Consider the following 20,245-nt stretch of genomic DNA (forward strand, 5'->3'; position numbering starts at 1 on the left):
CAGAAGCCTTCTGGCAGACACTGGAGCCACGATGAAGCCCCCAAGGCCTGTCCGTACCTGCAGCAAAGTTCTGGTCCTGCTTTCACTGCTGGCCATCCACCAGACTACCACTGCCGAAAAGGTAGCCAGCATCCATGGGTGTGGCATGAGCTGGGGGATGAGAGAACGCCTGGGAAGTGGGGAAGAGCCTCCACATGTGTGAGCGTGTCAGAACAAGTGCGTGTGCATCAGTGTGTGTGCAAAAAAATGGTGCAGACCTCCCGCCAGGCACTACCCCTAGGGCCTTACTGGTATTTTCCCACCTAATAGAGGGGATGATCCAATCATTTCCACTTTGCAAATGAGGAAATACAGTTTTACAAGCGTGGCTCTACTGCCTTTTAGTAAATGACCTCAGAGGAATGATTTATGCTGTCTATGTCTCAATTTCCTCATGTGTAAAACAGGGTAATACTAGAACCTATTCAGAGGGTGGCAGTTGTGGAAACCAAACCCATTGTATCTATAAAGTGCTTAGGACAGTGCTTGTCGCAGAGCAAATACCCAAGCACATAAACAAGCCACTTGGCACCTCTGTGCCAAACTGCGTTCAGGCAGCCACATGCAGCCGAGCAGAGTTGGTGCGGTGCGCATGAGCATGTCGCACACAAGCAGGTAAGAGGTGCCCGTGTGCCCCTTCTCGGGGGACACAGGCCTCGAGGCAAATGGCACATGCTAGGGGAGTGCCCTGCGGAAGGGGGGATGGGTTGGGGAGAGTCCACTGCGGAGCAGAGAGGACGATTCCCAACTCTTAGAGACCAGACTCTAGTCTACCTCCGAATTCTTCCAGCTCCGAGGGCTTCCTTCTAGGAGACTGGTGGGAGCTTCCCTGTTGCCACAGAGGCCAAAGTCTCCAGAAATCAAAGGACCTGGTCACTGCCCTTTTTCTGGGCAAAGCTAAGCCAGCATGCAAAGCTCCCTGACCCCACCAGGGCTCTCACCCCTGCCCAAAGGCTGAGTGTGATGCCCCTCCCAGACACTGGCCCTGGCTTCACCAGCTCCACCTGCTGCATGCTTGTTCTTCTCCAAGGGGTGCTCTGGGCCCCCACAGATCAAGAAAGACGTGGCCCCTGCCCTGTGGTGCTGTAGGGTGGGGAATGAAGCACACTGCTACCTCTTAACCTGAGACAAATGTTCACATATGAGATGCCTCACTGGGTTCAGCCTGAGGCCTGGTCAGTGGCTCAGTCAGATTGGGAGCCAGGGTTCGGTCTGGAGCCAGAGTCAGGGCCAACTCTTGAAGAGTGTCACCCTGAGCTGAGGTGGCATTGAAACCCTGCAACCCCCTTCTTCTTTGCTGGTCCAGAATGGCGTCGACATCTACAGCCTCACCGTGGACTCCAGGGTCTCATCCCGATTTGCCCACACGGCCGTCACCAGCCGAGTGGTCAATAGGGCCCATACTGTGCAGGAGGCCACCTTCCAGATGGAGCTGCCCAAGAAAGCCTTCATCACCAACTTCTCCATGTAGGTGCCTTCCCACCCTCCTCACCTCTCCACGCCCCCCAGTGCTATGACTCCATCTGCTCAGTGCCAGCAAACCCTCTTCTTGAAGTAAAGCATGTCAGGGTGTACATCTTCAGGAGTACACCCTGCACCTGGGGGCCACACAGGAACAGGGGCTCGCCAAGGGACTTATTCTCAAAGATGCCCCCGTCCTTCCCTCCATCCAGCCATTCATCATCCCTAAGTGCTGTCCAGGTGTTAGGCAGAGAACCACAGCATCTTCGTGACTTTGCCTTTGAGGGAGGAGCACAGACTTGAGGCCTCCTGAGGCCAGACCAGGCAAGAGGGAGCCACCAAAATGCACATTCCAGCTCAAAGTACAGAAAACCTCCTAGACCCTTGGCTTCCCCACAGTGGAGAGTGGCTTGAGGAGGATTCTCCTAGGTATGCCCCAGCTGGGATCCTGCAGAGGACATTTTTGCTCAGGCTGCATGAGAGATGCCTGAGGTTTCTCTGAATTCTATGAGCCAGTGATGGTCCTCACTTTGTCCTCTGCCACCCTCCCCTACCCTTCCCAACTCAGTTTCCAATGTTTACTAAATGCACCAGGACACTGTCTGTCCCTTGCTGCCAGGAAAAGCTGTGATTTAGGACAAGGGCAAGACTCTTCCCAGAAACAGAGAGGGCGATGGTGGGGCAGAGAGGGAGTGTCTCTCATGCGAGGTCCCACACTGCGGCCTCTGGAAAACTGCAGTGGGGGCTAGTTTCCACCCTCAGGCCCCACACATCCCCCACTCCACAGCAGCCTCTACTTTTCCTAACCCAGAGCCCGGGCCTATGCTGCCCAGCTTGCAGTGCAAGCCCCACGGGCTGTGTCAGCCTTCGACATGGGTGCCAGGGTCAGCAGTTGCCAGGTCCAGGCCCGTGGCATCTGCTGAGAGCCAAAGACTGTCATTTGCCTTCTCTGGACCCAGATGCTGTTGCTGCATGAGTTAGGGGAGCAGACAGCAAGTTGCCTGCTCCCTGACCTGGCCAGGAGCCCCAGCTGGGCATCTGGAGAGATGAAGCACTGCCTACCCAAGGGGAGGAGTGCCACTGCCCACTCACCAGCCCCATCCCAGGCTAGAGTTAAATTATAACCAGGAAGGTCAGGCAGGAGGGACGCGTAGTCCTGACATCCTGGCTGCTCCCCCTCCTGCCCACTGCCACACACTCCCACACTTTCATACCACCCCCAGATGGAGCAGGCGAAGTTGACCAGGCACATCCCTACTCACCCCACAAGGAGGCTCTGGAGAAGTCGTTTTCCTCCCTGAGAAATGGCCTGGGCCATTCTTTCTCAGCCCCCAAAGGATGGCTGCTAGGAGTGTGTCTACACACCCAGGAGTCCCGTCCACCAGTTGTCCAAAACCTCCTTCCAGATATGCCAGCCTCCCTATAGGGTGCCTGCCTCTTGTGGGAGGGAGGGGGCAGACTGCTGTAGGGGGAAAGGGCTCAGAGCCTCCAGCCCTGCGTCTCCTTCCTCCTCAGTCCTGGCCCCACACGGCTGCATGCAGGGCTGGGAACAAGTGTGACTCAGAGAGCTCTTGCTGGTGATGAACTGGTTCCTCTGGAACAGTCCGTGAAGTGGAAGGGACAGGTGGGAATGTGGGCCAGCTTGGGCCAGACTGGACAGGTGAAGAGAAGGCAGGATTTAGCCCAGCCCTGCCCCTCTGCAGCCTCCCCTTCGTCCCTTCTATAAAATGAATGCGTACTGTTACTGTACACACCTCCAGGAGCTAGAGGCCTGGCGCACTTCGCAGAGTGCCCTGCACAGGGTCCTGTATGTGGTAGGTGAATAATAAATGGCACTGGGCTCAGGCAAAGATGGGAGTCACTGTGTCAAGAGGCACACCGATTCCAGAAAGGCTCTCTGGAGGAGGCAGGAGTGGAATGGGCCCATGCCACCAGGCTCTCAACAACTCCCACCCTTCTGCCCCCAGGATCATCGATGGCATGACCTACCCAGGGATCATCAAGGAGAAGGCCGAAGCCCAGGCACAGTACAGCACAGCAGTGGCCAAGGGAAAGAGCGCTGGCCTCGTCAAGTGAGCTGGCGGGGGGCAGCTTCAGTGGGGAGGGTCTAGACAAAGGCCACCTTGCCTTTGGCCCTTAGTCCTGCTCCCACCTCTACTAGCCTTACCCAACCTGTCCTGGAGGGGCAGGCCTGATGCCCTTCTCCCCCAGGGCCACCGGGAGAAACATGGAGCAGTTCCAGGTGTCAGTCAGTGTGGCTCCCAATGCCAAGATCACCTTTGAGCTGGTCTATGAGGAGCTGCTCAAGCGGTGTTTGGGGGTGTACGAGCTGCTGCTGAAAGTGCGGCCCCAGCAGCTGGTCAAGCACCTGCAGGTACCTGCTGCTACCTCTTCCGGGGAGGCCTCCTGCGTGACCCTTGCCCTGCTGAGGGCGGCCCCTCTTTGTCCCTGGGCCTCCTGTGAGCCCCAGCCCAGGCTCCTGGCTGACCCAGGGACCCACATCTTGCCTCCAGATGGACATTCACATCTTCGAGCCCCAGGGCATCAGCTTCCTGGAGACAGAGAGCACCTTCATGACCAACCAGTTGGTAGACGCCTTCACCACCTGGCAGAATAAGACCAAGGTGGGCCTGTTGTGGTCAGCAGGTGAGGGTACCAAGGGCCCTGCCTTTAGGCCAGCCCTGTGAGCCCGGATTTCTGGAAAGCAGGATGGGCTCTCCCTCCTGTGAGCTGTGAGCTGGAGAGGCTCCTGAGATCTCTGCGTCCTTGCTGTCATTTGGCAGATGGGGAGGGCAAAGCCTAGAGAAGGACCATGGCGTCCTCGTATGAGCCCTGAGATCTGTCTGGGAAGGGGCTGGATAATAGACTGATGTGAGGGTCCTGGGCCCAGGTGGAGAGGAGGAGATGGTTGGACAGCACACATCCTGGAACAGCCTCTGCTTGCGCGGCTCCAGGAACAGGGCGCTCATCACACCCCTCCCCTACGTGAAAGTGGTCCATCAATAACTCAGCCTGAAAGAAAGTGCCCTGGAATACGGACCCAAGGCTGCATCCTGGAATTCTGATTTCCCAATATACAGACAGGGGTAGAGGGTGGTGTTGGCCTGGCTTTGCTGTTCCTCCCAACTTCAGCCCGGATTATTCCTTCAGGCTCACATCCGGTTCAAGCCAACACTTTCCCAGCAGCAAAAGTCCCCAGAGCAGCAAGAAACAGTCCTGGACGGCAACCTCATTATTCGCTATGATGTGGACCGGGCCATCTCCGGGGGCTCCATTCAGGTGGGTGGACTCCAGGCAAGAGCAGAGCAGCCTGGAAGTCTGTCCACCCGCAAGGGCCTGAGCTTGGGTATTTTAGAAGAGGAAAAGAACCACCCTTACTTAGCAGTGTGCACCAGGGACCGGCACAGACAGAAAACACGTGATTTAGTTGTGTTGTCCCTGAAATTATTCCCTTTCCCAGGCAGAAAAGGTTTGTCTCTGAGAAGAGCTGCCCTGTGGGGTTTCCGTCTTTGCCTCTGCTGCTGGGAGGCTCACAACTCAGTTTTATGCACATTTGCAGTAGTTTCTTTCACACTAGTTTCTGGCATTATTATTGTTGTTATATTTTGGTATGATCATGGCTCACTGCACCGTCAAACTCCCAGGTTCAAAAGATCCTCCTGCCTCAGCCTCCCTAGTAGCTGGGACTACAGGCATGCACCACCACACCTGGCTAATTTTTTTTTTTTTTTTTCCAGTAGAGACAAGGTTGCCCAGGCTGGTCTTGAATTCCTGGGCTCAAGTGATCCTCCCACCTAAGCCTCCCAGAGTGCTGGAATTACAGGCGTGATTCACCACACCCAGCCATTTCTGCCATTGTTATTATACTTCCCTTTTACTCCATGTTTTTGAAGTCTTCCCTCTTTTGATGGTTGTCAGGTTTATGATGTCTGAACTTTTTAGTATAAGCCATCTGAAATACTAAAACAAATAGAAGGAAAAGTTGCAGGGAGAGTTCTAGTGGGCTATGCATGAGCAGGGAAGGCTTCCACAAGAAAGGGGCTGGTCTGAGCCCTGAAAAAGGGCAAGGTTTTGGGGAGGTTAGCAGTGGGATGGAAATGGGATTGGAACAGAGCACAGAAACCCAGAATTTGGGGTAAGGGGGCTGAATGGGGATAGGGCACAATCGTAGCTCTGATGGCCTGGGTGGGTCTCACTCTGGCCACAGATCGAGAACGGCTACTTTGTACACTACTTTGCCCCCGAGGGCCTAACCACAATGCCCAAGAATGTGGTCTTTGTCATTGACAAGAGCGGCTCCATGAGTGGCAGGAAAATCCAGCAGGTAGGTCCTGTGGCCCTGGGCAGGGCCCTGAAAACTCCCAGGCCCTTCACACTATCAGCTGTGGTCCGACAGGCAGACCCCCTTCCTTCACCTTTCGGCACCATGGGGCGGGTGGCTCTCAGGAGCCAAGGTTGGCCAGAGCCTAGGGCAGCCCCTGTTCCTAGAGCAGATACCATGACCTCACCCCTGAGACAGAAGTCCAAGGATGCCAGCCCAAGGGCACACGAGCCCTCAGGGAGCCCTTCTGAAGCACCCACGTTTCCTCTCCCTGACCAGACCCGGGAAGCCCTAATCAAGATCCTGGATGACCTCAGCCCCAGAGACCAGTTCAACCTCATCGTCTTCAGTACAGAAGCAACTCAGTGGAGGCCATCACTGGTGCCAGCCTCAGCCGAGAACGTGAACAAGGCCAGGAGCTTTGCTGCCGGCATCCAGGCCCTGGGAGGTAAGTGCCTCTGCGGCCCTGCAGGGTGGGGGCTTCCAGGGCTCCTGGCCGGGGGCCACCTTGAGAGTGTGTGCTCCTCAGGGACCAACATCAATGATGCAATGCTGATGGCTGTGCAGTTGCTGGACAGCAGCAACCAGGAGGAGCGGCTGCCCGACGGGAGTGTCTCACTCATCATCCTGCTCACCGATGGCGACCCCACTGTGGGTGAGGGCCCTGCCCGCGACTCCAGGACATGCTGCACGGGGGAGGCGGCTGGGGCTGCACCTGGGCTTGCTGTGGGACCTGGGCAGGGAGAGGGGGTCACTGAGGCCCCTCGGCTCTGAGGTTCTAGAAGTATTCATCAAGCAAATCACTATTTTCTCACCCTCATCGCAAACCCCTGGGTCCAGGGGAGACTAACCCCAGGAGCATCCAGAAGAACGTGCGGGAAGCTGTAAGTGGCCGGTACAGCCTCTTCTGCCTGGGCTTCGGCTTCGACGTCAGCTATGCCTTCCTGGAGAAGCTGGCACTGGACAACGGCGGCCTGGCTCGGCGTATCCATGAGGACTCAGACTCCGCCCTGCAGCTCCAGGTGCCAGCGTGCCCCAGGTGGGCTGCACAGAGAAGTGGGCAGTCATAAAGCCCGGCCTTTATGACACCCCCAACCCTGCAGGACTTCTACCAGGAAGTGGCCAACCCACTGCTGACAGCAGTGACCTTCGAGTACCCAAGCAATGCCGTGGAGGAGGTCACTCAAAACAACTTCCGGCTCCTCTTCAAGGGCTCAGAGATGGTGGTGGCTGGGAAGCTCCAGGACCAGGGGCCTGATGTGCTCACAGCCACAGTCAGTGGGAAGCTGGTGAGTGTGGCCAAAGCCACCCTGGAGGGGAACGGCAGCCTCCACCTCTGCAGCCAGAGGGGCTGCACTCAAATCCCAGACCTGCCCAGCTCCAGCTTTCCCCTCTGCTGCCTGTGGATGACACAGGGGCATGGCAGGGATTCAATGAGACAGTGGAGTGATTCTCATGAGACCAGCACATACAGGCTCTCGGCAGCCGGTCTGTGCACCTGCGAGCACAGGTGAGGGCAGGGATTCCTCCCTAGTTGTCTTCTCCTCCTATCCTGGTACCACAACCCTCTCAGGTTGCAGTCGGACAGGAAGGGCTGCTCCTATTTCACAGATGAGCAGACTGAGCTCCAGGCAGGGCAGGCAGCTTGCCCTGGGCCCCACTGCAACCAGGCCAAGAGCCCAGCTTGCCATGTGGCACCCTGTCCTTGCCCAGCCTTCCCTGCCTCCTTCCAGGGACCCCCTGTCATTTCACAAAGAGAAACTGAGCACAGGCTCTGCGGCAGGGCCTTCTTCAGGCCCTGGGATGCAGCAGTGAATGAGGCTGACCCCTCCGTGACCTCATGGGAGAGACAACCCGAGGACATATCACCACACAAACCAGCTACAGGCTGGGATCTAACCCTGGACTCAAGAGAGCAGCACTAGGAGCCCCAGCCTGGCCTGGGGATCAGGGAGGGCTTCCTGGAGGAGGCCCAGCAGAGACAAAGAGATAAGTAGGAGTGGGAAGAGTCCAGATGGGGCAATGGAGGAATATGTTAGGCCCCTGTGGCATGAGGGTAGCGTGTGTGAAGAGAATAGCAGTGGGTGTTGGGGGCCCACGGCCTTGTCTCAGGACAAGTCCCCAAATGTCATGACTGTTGGTACAGGCTGCGTGGCCACCCCGCCTGGCTTCAAACCCAGCTCTGCCACCTCCCAGATAGGAGACATGGAGAAGTCACTTAACCTCCATGTACCGCAGTTTCCTGCTATGTAAACATAGGAGGAAACATGGGAATAAGTCGCATGCCCCCCTCATAAAGTCACTGTGATTGATGTCCAGTGATAAGCACTCCATACATGTCAGCAGCTGATTTAGCTTGGAGGCCGTGGGTTCCCAAAGTACAGAACCCAAGGTGACTCAGGGGAGTTCACAGACAGACATGGCTTTGTTTTAGTGGTTATTTACTTATTTTAATGTGTATTCTGAAAAATATGACCTGAACTTCAGACCTAAGATTTTTTTTTTTTGAGATAGAGTCTCGCTCTGTCTCCCAGGCTGGAGTGCAGTGGTTCAATCTCGGCTCATTGCAAGCTCCGCCTCCCAGGTTCACGCCATTCTCCTGCCTCAGCCTCCCAAGTAGCTGGGACTACAGGCGCCCACCACCACGCCCGGCTAATTTTTTGTATTTTTAGTAGAGACGGGGTTTCACTGTGTTAGCCAGGATGGTCTTGATCTCCTGACCTCGTGATCCGCCCACCTTGGCCTCCCAAAGTGCTGGGATTACAGGCGTGAGCCACCACGCCCAGCCCAGATCTAAGATTTTATGGGTATAAAGCCAAGTAAAAATTGTTAGCCTACTTAAAGTTCATTTAAGGAAAAATATCAATTAAATAACTGTATGTGTGGATGGGGCAAAATTCATGCAGGTAGCCTATGTGTGCCAGAGCTTTGGAAAGCCAGCCAGGATCTGGGCAAGAGACAGGCTGCTCCAGTGGGAGCAGACCACAGGTCTGATCCACATTGTGAAAAGGTCTCTTGGCCACTCGGGGAGCTCTGGTGGGAGAGGCCTGGGATTCCTCTGCCCTAGGAGCCCATTTCCCAGGCAGCAAGCTAGGTCAGTCTGAGACCACAGGCCCCTCCCCAAGGGAGATGGGAGCAGGTTCACACAGAGCTTGGATGCACGCTTCCCTGTCATTGTCCCACGGTGGCCAGCCGCAGAGGGGCCAGCTTGGACAGGGACAGCCGTTGGGGTGGATGGGGTCCCAAACCCAGAGCCACAACATCTGAGTTCTGTTCTCAACTCTGCCTCTGACCCCTGGGAAGGTCCCTCCTTCTCTGGCCCTTTCCCCTACCTTTGGGGGTAAGAGCAGGCTATAGCTAGACACCCTTCATGCTCCACACTGCACTTGCAAATCCTTCCTGCTGCTGTTTCTACACTGGCCTGGGGTTCCCATCCCTTTCTTCCAGAGGTTTGGCTGATCTGAGTCCTGGCGCTGTGCCTGCTCTGTTGTACCTGGGCTACTTTGCTACCTTTTCACCTCCTTCTCATCCCTGTATGCTCTGTGACTGAGCCCCTTGCATCCCTAAGCCCCCTCCTTACCCCCACTCAAAGGAAATGCAGTCCCCACAGTCAGCGTGTGGGACCTGCCCCAGCTCCAATCATGGAAGAGCTCAGAAGTACCAGGCCAGATGCGGATGTCCGGCCCTCACTGCTCCTGCCCTGGCTGGGCCCCTCTTTCCAGCCTACACAGAACATCACTTTCCAAACGGAGTCCAGCGTGGCAGAGCAGGAGGCGGAGTTCCAGAGTCCCAAGTATATCTTCCACAACTTCATGGAGAGGCTCTGGGCATACCTGACTATCCAGCAGCTGCTGGAGCAAACGTGAGTGCATCAGCACCTCCCTAAGCCTGTCGCTAGGGGGCAGGCACAGGTGGCACGGGACAGTGCCTAAGCATGGAGAGAGGGGGGTCTTGGTATCATGTCCAAGCTCCAGATTCTCCCAGAGGGACCTCCCCAGAAGGAGCTGGATGGAAAATCTGTTCCCGAATTCAAGGACCTCCTGAGCTCTGATGTGCTCCACCTACAGTGTCTCCGCATCCGATGCTGATCAGCAGGCCCTCCGGACCCAAGCGCTGAATTTATCACTTGCCTACAGCTTTGTCACGCCTCTCACATCTATGGTAGTCACCAAACCCGAAGACCAAGAGCAGTCTCAAGTTGCTGAGAAGCCCGTGGAAGGCGGTGGGTGTGGGGTTGAGATCTCAGCCTCCCAGGTAGCAGAGTTTGGACCCAGCATTCTCCCGGATCTTCCCTGCATCCCGACCAAGACCCCAACCGTGCCCCCAACAGACTCCCCCTGGGAGACTCAGCCTATTCACTGATGAGGAAAGTGAAGCCGGGTCTCCTGTCTTCCCAAATTCATTGCACCTACGATATAGTCCGGGATTGGGTAGCAAGATTAAACACAAGCTCTTCAAATTGATGAAAACCACTCTGACGGTGTCTGTCTGTGTCTCTGTCTGTCTGTCTCTCTCTCTCTCTCTTTGTTTTATCCAGAAAGTAGAAACAGGAATGTCCACTCAGGTAAGCAGCAAACATCCTCAAAGGCTGTGCTGGGTGGTGGTCTGCTAACACAGGGTCCAGGGCACCAGCCCTGTGAGGTTGCTGGCCAGGGCCCAGGTCCACCCAGGCCTCTCCAGCCCAGCCCTGCTGCCAGGAGACAGTGTAATCTGACCCAGCACGCTGGTGCATTTAGTCGCCTGTGCATTCAAATATTGGCTGTGCCTCAGGCCCTGTCCCCAGCACTAGGAATACAGTCCCCATCCAAGTGGGGCCACAGGAAGGTGGGTGCAAGATGCAAACCCAGGTCCCACTGATTTCCAGGTTCCACTTTCTTCAAATATTATCTCCAGGGAGCAAAAATACCAAAACCAGGTGACAAAGTAGGAGGTGTGGGGAGGGGAGATTAACAGATTGGGCTCAGTCCTGGCTGTGGAGGGTAGTGCCTTGCCCAGCTCCTCTGGCTGGTGACAGCCCTCGGGCCTCAGTTCAGTTGTATCTGATCAGGACTTGACCACACGGAAGCTTCCTTTTCTCCAAGAAGAGGATGGAGTAGACAAGGTAGTTTGAGGGGTTCTGCCAGGGGGAGGCATGACATCCCCGGGGGGGGAGTTCGAGGGAGGTCCATTATTGTTCCAGCATTAATTATCTCCCAGCTGTTGGGGGAGAGGCTCCCCAAGTTGGCCGGGTGTGGGGAGAGGGGACATAGCTGCCCTCTCCGCACCCACTCCTGGGTGGATCTCAATCCCTGGCTGTGAGGACCCACACCCCACCTGAGAGAAGACTGCATCTGTCAATTTCTCCAAAGCTGGAGCTGCTGGCTCCCGGATGAATTTCAGACCTGGGGTTCTCAGCCCTGGGCAACTTGGACTCCCAGGACCTCCTGATGCTCCTGACCGTGCTGCTTTCCACCCCTTCCGCCGTCTGGCCATCTGTAAGCCGCCTTCCGGCCCTGTGAGGGCCTCGGTTTCCCACGGTGGTCCTTGAGCCTGCCCCATAGAGGGGGGTGGAGTAAAGCACGCATCACAGGGCCAGGCCAGGGACAGCTGCTGAGGGCGCGCTGTGAAGTAATTGTGGGTCAGTTCAACCTGGGATCATTTACTGGGGCTGGGGTGGGAGTGCATTTCCTAAGGAGGCTGTCCTCACCTTCCCAGCTCTTTGCAGCTGCCCCCTGCCCCATCCTCAGCGTCTTATCTCCTCAGATGCGAGCTCACCCAGGTCCTTTAGCTGCCCCTAGGTTGTCAGACCACAGGCCATGACAGAGCAGCCTCTCCCACACTCCTTGTTCAGAAGGGACCCTAGGCCCTAAGAGGGGCAGGGACTGGCCAAGCATGCATGTCACAGTGCTCTTTGGAGCAGTCCTTGCCAGCTTCCTCTCTCTGAAGGCCCCTCTCCCCACTACCCAGTGTATGGACATCAGGCCTCCCCTCCGCAAGGTAGGACTTCACCTGTCCTTTACTTTCACTGAGTAGGATCCACTATACTCTAGAGGCTGACTCATGAGGAAAACTTCTAGGAAGGGAGGGCTTCCTCTGTTCAGAAAGCCAACAGAGGTCCCTTGAACTGTTTTCTGATCCCCAAATCTGCACTCGAATGCAGCTGTAGAGCCAGGCTGGACCTATCCCTGACAGCATGCTCTTCTGCTTGAAAATCTCCTGTGACAAAGGCCATTCTAGGTGGAGTGTATGTGTGGCAGGATTGGGGGCTGGAGCTTGGTGGCAGCGGTGGCTGCGCCGCTGGTTGCCCGCCTCCTGACTGCCTTCCTGCTTCCTTTCTGTTTCCGGATGTTCCTGCCCTAATGCCTGCTTCAGCACCACCAGCCACCTCAAATCCTGATCCAGCTGTGTCTCGTGTCATGAATACCAAAATCGAAGGTGCCCCCAAGGCCAGAGGCCCTGTCCTAACAGGGGGATCCTGGGAGGGAAGTGACCTGTCATGTGTCTCGATGTTGAAGTAGTGAGGGAACCCAGCCACACCTAGTCACTGCTCCCTCCCTCAACCTCCCACTCCTCAGGAAGGGGCTGCCTAAACCCAGACTTTTTCTTCTTTTAGAAACAACCATGACAGCCCAAAGCCCAGGTAAGTTCCCAGCCCCCTTGGCCCCCTTCCACATCCTTGCCCCCAGCCTGCCCTTCCTGCTCCAGGAGCTGTGCCCCGGCTGTCCCAGCCCCCATACAGGCTCCCTCTGCCATCCTGCCACTGCCTGGGCAGAGCGTGGAGCGGCTCTGTGTGGACCCCAGACACCGCCAGGGGCCAGTGAACCTGCTCTCAGACCCTGAGCAAGGTGAGAGGGGCACACTCAGAGAGACCCAGACATCACTGGCACACACCCACCACCTGCCTACAGAGACACACACAGCGCGTGCAGGCTGGCCCCACACAGGCCCCTCCCAGATCATAGCATGGTCCTGCCTCCCAGCGCCGGCATGAGCACACACTCACACAGACACCCCAGGGACCTTCCACTGGGCACCTTGTGTGCAGGTGTGGGTGGCCTAGGCACAGATAAGCATGGCAGCCATGTGGAGGTGAGCCTAGAAGAGGAGCCAGGGTGGGGCAAGGGTCAGGGGAGCTGCCTGGGGTCACACAGGGATGGCAGGGCCCTGGGTGCACAGAGACCAGCATGAGGATGTTCCAGATGGAGGAGTTAGTGCCTGCAGACTACAGATTCCCAAAAGATGAGACCTAGAAGGTGTGGATGAGGGGAATGGCAGGAAGAGACAGGGGTGCTGGCTGGGCCCCGCCCCTTCAATCCTGGACCAGACATGGGGACACACTCCACTCAGCAATGCTCACCCCCGCACCGCCCAGCCCCGCTCAAAGCCAAGGGACATCCATGGCTTTCTCATTCCTCAGGTGCATGTGTCACCCACTTCCTCACTCAGGCCTGGGAATGTCTTTCCTGAGGGCAGGGAGCACCGATTCTCCATCTTACCCTTGGCCGCGGCATCTAGCTCAGGGCCAGGCGCTCCATGGGGCGTTCTGAAGGCTTATTGACTGGAGACAAGTTAATTATCAAAGGCCTCATCTGAGGGTGGCCGTCGCCGAGGATTTAGGAGCCCCTCCAAAGCCTTAGACACCAAGGGATGAGTGGAGAGATTGTGGGAGCCAGCCCCCAGTGTGAAGGAGTGCTGAGAAAGGAGTGCCCCTCCTGATGAGGGAGGGAGCTGCTGCAGAACTCCAGGGGGTGTGATCAGGGAGGACTCCCCGTGCAGGTCAGTGTCAGCCCTGGCTGGGGCCCAGATTTGACCTCTCTGGTCTGGTCCTCCCAGGGGTTGAGGTGACTGGCCAGTATGAGAGGGAGAAGGCTGGGTTCTCATGGATCGAAGTGACCTTCAAGAACCCCCCAGTACGGGTTCACGCATCGCCTGAACACGTGGTGGTGACTCGGAACCGAAGAAGCTCTGCGTACAAGTGGAAGGAGACGCTGTTCTCAGTGATGCCCGGGTAAGGCCCAGGCTGGAGCCCGGGGCAGGGGTTGACCTTTCAGGCTACAGTGGCTGATGATGGTACCAGCAGGTGACCTGAGGCCATGGACCTGAGAATGGAGCGGCTACACTCACAGGAGGGGCAAAGAGACAAGAGCCCTGCCATATACCCCTGCAGCTCTGGAGGGCACTGAGGAGTTGTCCTGGGGACCTAACCCAGGTCACTATCTCATGCAGGAGACAGTGTGGTTTGGAGCTAGCTCTGCTGCTAATCCTTGTGACCCTGGGCAGGCAGCTTAGTCCCTCTGAGCCTCAGTTTCTTCACCAATAACCAGTACTAATCATCCTGGCCCAGAGTCAGAAGGCTGGGGGGAGAACCCAGTGAGAGAGTGTAGTTGGGAGCACTTTGCCGTCAGATGATACAGTGCCCCCCAAGCACCCCACAGGACAGCGCTGCCTACATAGTGACGTGATGTTCTGATGACAATAGTGAGAAGCTGGAGAGCACTGTTGACAGCATGTTACCAGCATTCTCTTTAGCGTATCCTTGGAGCTCTGCTAAGGAGACACAAGTCAGTGGCCTCAAATACTGAGCAGCTGGTGAATAATGGAGGCAGAAGGCCACCTCTTCTGGGTGAGGGAGCTCACTGCTTCACAGTGGCCTTCCAGGGACAGTCTTCCAGTTTTGCAGATCACGAGGGGCCTCGGGGAAGGGCTGAGGCTCTCGTCCTCTGTGGGCAGTGGCCTCCAAGCCCCGCCCTGTGCCACAGCTCACCCTTTTCCAAGTATGGAGAGCCTTGTCCAGCCCTGCCTCACCCAGCCCTCTGCGGGAACTCCCTTGCACTTGACAGATGAGTGTCCACCCAGCTAATCCAAGGGCTCACCCAAAAACCTTCCCAGTTTCATAAAAGATCTATGCCCGGTGTGGTGGCTCACGCCTGTAATCCCAGCACTTTGGTAGGCCAAGGTGGGTGGATTGCCTGAGCTCAGGAGTTTGAGACCAGCCTGGACAACATGGTGAAACCCCATCTCTACTAAAATACAAAAAATTAGCCAGGCGTGTCAGTGTGCATCTGTAATCCCAGCTACTCAAGAGGCCAAGACAGGAGAATCACTTGAACCCGGGAGGCAGAGGTTGCAGTGAGCCAAGTTCATGCCATTGCACTCCAGCCTGGGTGACAGAGCGAGACTGCATCTCAAAAAATAAATAAATAAAAGTTGTAAAAGTTGGCCAGGCACAGTGGCTCATGCCACCCAACACAAGTGTAATCCCAACACTTTGGGAGGCCTAGGCGGGTGGATCACTTGAGGCCAGGAGTTTGAGACTAGCCTGGCCAACATAGTGAAACCCCGTCTCTACTAAAAATACAAAAACTAGCTAGGTATGGTGGCGGGCACCTGTAATCCCAGCTACTCAGGAGGCTGAGAATTGCTTGAAGCTGGGAGACGGAGGTTGCAGTGAGCTGAGTTAATACCACTGCACTCCAGCGTGGGCAACAGAGTGAGACCCTATCTCCAAAAAAAGGAAAAAAAAAAAAGATCTAAAATTCCTTGCTATCTGGTAGATTCACCAAAATCAATAGCATTTTTATGCCTAGAAAATGAAATAGAAGTAAAATCCTATTAATTGTAGGGAGAGAAAGTCCAAATAGTTTCATGAGCTACAGAAGACATAAAGAAAAATAGGCCGGGCGCGGTGGCTCATGCCTGTAATCCCAGCACTTTGGGAGGCCAACACAGGTGGATCACCTAAGGTCAGGAATTGGAGACCATCCTGGCCAACATGACGAAACCCTGTCTCTACTAAAAATACAAAAATTAGCTGGGTGTGGTGGCACGCCTGTAATCCCAGCTACTCGGGAGGCTGAGGTAGGAGAACCACTTGAACCCAGGAGGTGGACGTTGCAGTGAGCTGAGATTGCGCCACTGCACTTCAGCCTGGGCGACAGAGCGAGACTCTGTCTCAAAAAAAAAAAAAAAAAAAAAAAATACCCGACATCTTTTAGATTGAATTGAAGCAACAGAACAGTGTATGTTTAGGGAAAATTTGTTTCAAATAACCTCTGAGTAACAGCAGGGTCTTATTCAACATGCTTAAAGGAACCTAACATTCATGAGAACACCAGAAAGGCAAGAATTTCAAGGGTTATTTTAACTAAAAATCTGAGGAGACAGAATGAGAAGAGGCCTATCCTTTAGACATTAAACACATGATTAAACACAAGTCATCCAAAGAGAGTGCACCAGCTGTAGAACAAACGGGACAGAGTGGATGCATCAGAGAAACTCCTTCAATCATATAAAACTAATTTATGACAAACTGAATTTAAGAAAACCAGAGGCTGGGTGCGGTGGCTCACGCCTGTAATCCCAGCACCTTGGGAGGCTGAGGCAGGCAGATTGCTTCAGCTCAGGAGTTTGAGACCAGCCTGAGCAACATGGTGAAACCCTGTCTCTCTTAAAAATAAAAAAAATTAGCTGGGCATGGTGGCATGTACCTGCAGTACCAGCTACTTGGGAGGTAGAGGTGGGAGAATCACTTGAGCCGAGGAGGCACAGGTTGCAGCGAGCTGAGATCACACCACTGCACTGCAGCCTGGGGGACAGAGTGAGACCGTGTCCCTGCCCCACCAAAAAAGAGGATGAAAAAAAAGTGATGGGGAAACCAGACATCATTAAGTTAACTTTAGTCCTATTTTACCAATGAGGAAACTGAAATCAGAAGATTTAAGGGCCTTCCCACCCAAGGTCACTCCATGACTTCCTGGACAAGAGGGGAAGCCCAGCCCACTCCCCACCCTGACTACTGAGGTTCCGTGCACACGTCTCTACCTTCCTGCTCAAGACACTGGGTCTTTCCACAGCCTGAAGATGACCATGGACAAGACGGGTCTCCTGCTGCTCAGTGACCCAGACAAAGTGACCATCGGCCTGTTGTTCTGGGATGGCCGTGGGGAGGGGCTCCGGCTCCTTCTGCGTGACACTGACCGCTTCTCCAGCCATGTTGGAGGGACCCTTGGTACTGTGCCCATTGCCGGGGCCCAGGCCTTCCTCGGAAACCAGCTGTGCTTGGGAACAGGCGGTGCCCCTCCCCTGCGTGTGTCTCCCAGGCTCCCTCTGTCTCTAACCCTTACTGACCCACCCTTTGTATCTCAGGCCAGTTTTACCAGGAGGTGCTGTGGGGATCTCCAGCAGCATCAGATGATGGCAAACGCACGCTGAGGGTTCAGGGCAATGACCACTCTGCCACCAGGTGACTCGGCACAAGCAGACCGCTGAGCCCGGCTGGGGTGGGGTGGGGACTGGGAGGCCAGGAGCCAGGCTCTCCAGGGCCCCACTCCTGTCCTTGCCCAGGAACTAGACACAGTCCGGTGGAAGGTTGATGCTGTAGAAGTGTCTAAGCCAGCTTTCAGTGGCCCCACAAAAGATGGATGGCCATCTCAGACCCACAGAAAACACATGGGCCCTGAGATCCCTGGGGTTGGTTGGGGACAGTAGGAACCTCTCCCTGTCCACACCCTGAACTCCCAGGGCCTAAACCCTGGAGACCTCACGTACTGGCTTCTCTAGGGTAATGCTCTGGGTGACTGGGCCTTGTTGGCCTGTGCTGGAGGGAATTCTAGAGGGACCCCAGGACTCCCTACCCTCCATGTTCCTTTCCCCAGCTGTCTCCCTCTTTTCCCACCACACCTGAGATTTGCTGACCACCTGCCTATCTGTCTGTCTGTCTTTCCATTTCAGAGAGCGCAGGCTGGATTACCAGGAGGGGCCCCCGGGAGTGGAGATTTCCTGCTGGTCTGTGGAGCTGTAGTTCTAATGGAAGGAGCTGTGCCCACCCTGTACACTTGGCTGCCCCCTGCAACTGCAGGGCCGCTTCTGGGGCCTGGACCACCATGGGGAGGAAGAGTCCCACTCCTTACAAATAAAGAAAGGTGGTGTGAGCCCGGGAAGTGGGTGTCTCCAGTTCCATGTGGCCAAATCCTAGGGCCTCAACCTCGCATCCTGAACCTTAGCATCGTGGAACATAGAAGTTTCCACTGTCAGCTCTCAAGGGCCCATGGCCAGGAGGGCCATGCTGAGCTTTCAGTCCAGCCCCTTCATTTTACAAACAAGGAAATTGAGCTCGAACCACCCATTTGAGATGTCACTCTGGCCCCCAGCTAGGGACCCAGGGCTGGGAGCATTCTCCAGGAGCAGAGGTTCAGTCTGCTTCATGGCCGCTTGGACCAGTTTTGACTACAAAAAAAAAAAAAAAAAAAGAGTGAACTGGGTTGGAATTCTTTCTAGTCCAACTCCTAAACTTTCTCAGTGAGCTTTTGGACCTCTCTGCAATGGGATTTGCTTTACACAATTTGATTTTCACACCTGTGCTGAGGAGCAGGCCTGTCTGCTCGTTGTCTTGTAAGGAAGCACTGGATCTTCGAAGGAGACACAGAGGCGAGGCCCCAGGTGCAGCAGGGAAATAGGACCTGTTCCCAGGAACCTCTAGTCTAATGGGGCTGATCTGGGTCCCAACTCTGAATCCTGTGCTTGAGGGTCTCCTTTCCTGTTCTTACCCCAGAGTTAGGCACCCCAAAGATTCCACCAATTCCTGTACTGGCAACGTATACTTTAAACAATTTACAGCTGGGTGTAGTGGCTCACACCTGTAATCCCAGCACTTTGAGAGGCCAAGGCCGGAGGATTGATTGAGTCCAGGAATTTGAGACCAGCCTGGGCAACTTGACGAAACCCCATCTCTACAAAAATTACAAAAATTAGCTGGCATGGTGGTGCATGCCTGTAGTCCCAGCTACTCGGGAGACTGAGGTTGGAGGATCGCTTGAGCCTGGGAGGTCAAGCTGCAGAGAGCCGTGATCGTGCCACTGCATTCCAGCCTGGACAACAGGGCAAGACCCTGTCTCAGAGAAGAAACAAAAATTACCATTACCCCACCTACTTCTGAAAAAAGGATATGAGTCTATGGCTTACCAATACAAAGCTTAAAGAGGAAAAAACCAAAATCTATGAGTATAAGGATAAAAGAGCCAAGCAGAAGGATAGTGAACTCAGGGACATCAGGGTAGGGGAAGCTGCAGCAGTGATGGAGCACAAGGCTTTGCTATGAGCTTCCTGGAAACCAATGTAAAGCAGAAACTGAGCTCATTTGCTTGCTAAAAAACACCAGATCATCAGGGAAACATCCTTTCCCCGCTCTTGAGCTAGAAGAGGATATTTGCTGGATGGGTCTTTCTAAAAGGGTCAAAGTACTGGCTGGTGGGAGGGGTCACCAGCAGCAGGTTTGCCCAACACACAGAAACGCTCCTCCCTGCATTGCTGCCTCCCCCATCGAGCCTCCTTGGCAGATAGGGATCTCAGGCAGAGTCGCTTTGTAAAGGCTGTTCCAGGGGGCTCAGGCCAGGGCTTTGTGACATGAGAGTAGCTCAGAGGGACTTGCTGTGGGGCTAGCCCTGACATACAGGGATGAGAGAGGAGTGCCACCCCAAGCTTACCCTTCTGGGACATGACCCCCTGGACCGACTGCTGAATTTGTGCAACAGCAGAGGAGTCAGTTGATTTTCTGGCCCTGCCAGCACCTGCGGGGCAGGTGTTTTCTGTGACAGTTGGAAATAGGCCCATGTTCTTCACTCTTTCATCCAGCAAGTGCTTTCCAGCTTGTGCCAGGCCCTAGGCTGAGTACTGTGGGCACATTGGGCACCATGGCAGACACAGTGCCTGTGGTGATAACTGCCACCCAGAAAATAGCCAGGTGCTGCAGGAGCCCAGAGGGAGACATGGGGATGACCAGGAAGCCTGGGGGTGGCAGGGAAAGCTTTCTGCAGGTAATGTGGGAGCTGAGATTTGAAAAATGGAGAGAAGTTAGCCCAGTGGAAAAGGAGGGCAAGGACACCAGGTGATTGGAACAGCATGCGTCCAGGCCTGGAGCCAGGACACTGTGTGCTAAGTTTGGGGAAGGTGACGGAAGGAGATGCTGTGGAATGAGGTGGAAGGGGAGGGGGGCCGGGCCAGCACAGGTGGTGCACACACCTCACCACAGAGCATGGCTTCTACCGTGAAAGGGGAGGGAGGGCCAGGCAGGGACAGGAGGGACCAGGGTGACGTGGAATGGGGAGAAGGCAGAGTCCACCTAGCTTTTGCCTGCATAGATGGCCTCCCGGCCTATGAGTTGAGGGCAGCCGACTCCTGCCTCTCAACCTGTTCACATGGCTGCTACCTGGAGCTGTCCTCCTGGAGACACCTGAGGAGGACGAGAAACCATAATGAGGATGCCTTTTCACATCCTTCGCGTGGCAAGATCCTTCTCCCCACTGCATAGATGTGGAAACTGACCTCAAGATGACTGTTTTAAAGCTATGTGGGCCAGGGGCAGTGGCTCACACCTATAATCCCTGCACTTTGGGAGGCTGAGGCGGGCAGATCGCTTGAGCCCAGGAGTTCGAGACCAGCCTGAACAAC

The 20,245-nt window shown here is 55.3% G+C and overlaps 1 protein-coding gene across 2 annotated transcripts; it reads left to right on the top strand.

The window, feature by feature from the left end:
- Nucleotide 1: 1 nt before the first annotated feature.
- Nucleotides 2-17,739, top strand: ITIH4 (inter-alpha-trypsin inhibitor heavy chain 4). Of its 2 annotated transcripts, XM_063721601.1 has the most exons (24): nucleotides 32-121; nucleotides 1,346-1,506; nucleotides 3,468-3,572; nucleotides 3,712-3,874; nucleotides 4,014-4,124; nucleotides 4,651-4,779; nucleotides 5,708-5,824; nucleotides 6,101-6,269; nucleotides 6,351-6,476; nucleotides 6,662-6,843; nucleotides 6,925-7,110; nucleotides 9,544-9,683; nucleotides 9,889-10,043; nucleotides 10,359-10,385; nucleotides 10,686-10,736; nucleotides 10,869-10,922; nucleotides 11,170-11,295; nucleotides 12,161-12,235; nucleotides 12,414-12,440; nucleotides 12,529-12,645; nucleotides 13,634-13,808; nucleotides 16,654-16,808; nucleotides 16,946-17,042; nucleotides 17,531-17,739. In XM_063721601.1, the coding sequence occupies exons 1-24, from the start codon at nucleotides 32-34 to the stop codon at nucleotides 17,598-17,600; spliced, it is 2,808 nt and encodes a 935-aa protein (XP_063577671.1). In that variant the 3' UTR covers nucleotides 17,601-17,739.
- Nucleotides 17,740-20,245: the final 2,506 nt, after the last annotated feature.

This window comes from Pongo abelii, chromosome 2 (genome assembly GCF_028885655.2).
Source record: "Pongo abelii isolate AG06213 chromosome 2, NHGRI_mPonAbe1-v2.0_pri, whole genome shotgun sequence".
In the NCBI taxonomy this organism is placed as follows: Eukaryota; Metazoa; Chordata; class Mammalia; order Primates; family Hominidae; genus Pongo; species Pongo abelii.

Coding starts and splice junctions, on each gene's coding strand:
- ITIH4 (XM_063721601.1), top strand. CDS start 32: ATGAAGCCCCCAAGGCCTGTCCGTACCTGCAGCAAAGTTCTGGTCCTG. Junction 1,507..3,467: donor TTCATCACCAACTTCTCCAT/GTAGGTGCCTTC, acceptor TTCTGCCCCCAG/GATCATCGATGGCATGACCT. Junction 5,825..6,100: donor GTGGCAGGAAAATCCAGCAG/GTAGGTCCTGTG, acceptor CTCCCTGACCAG/ACCCGGGAAGCCCTAATCAA.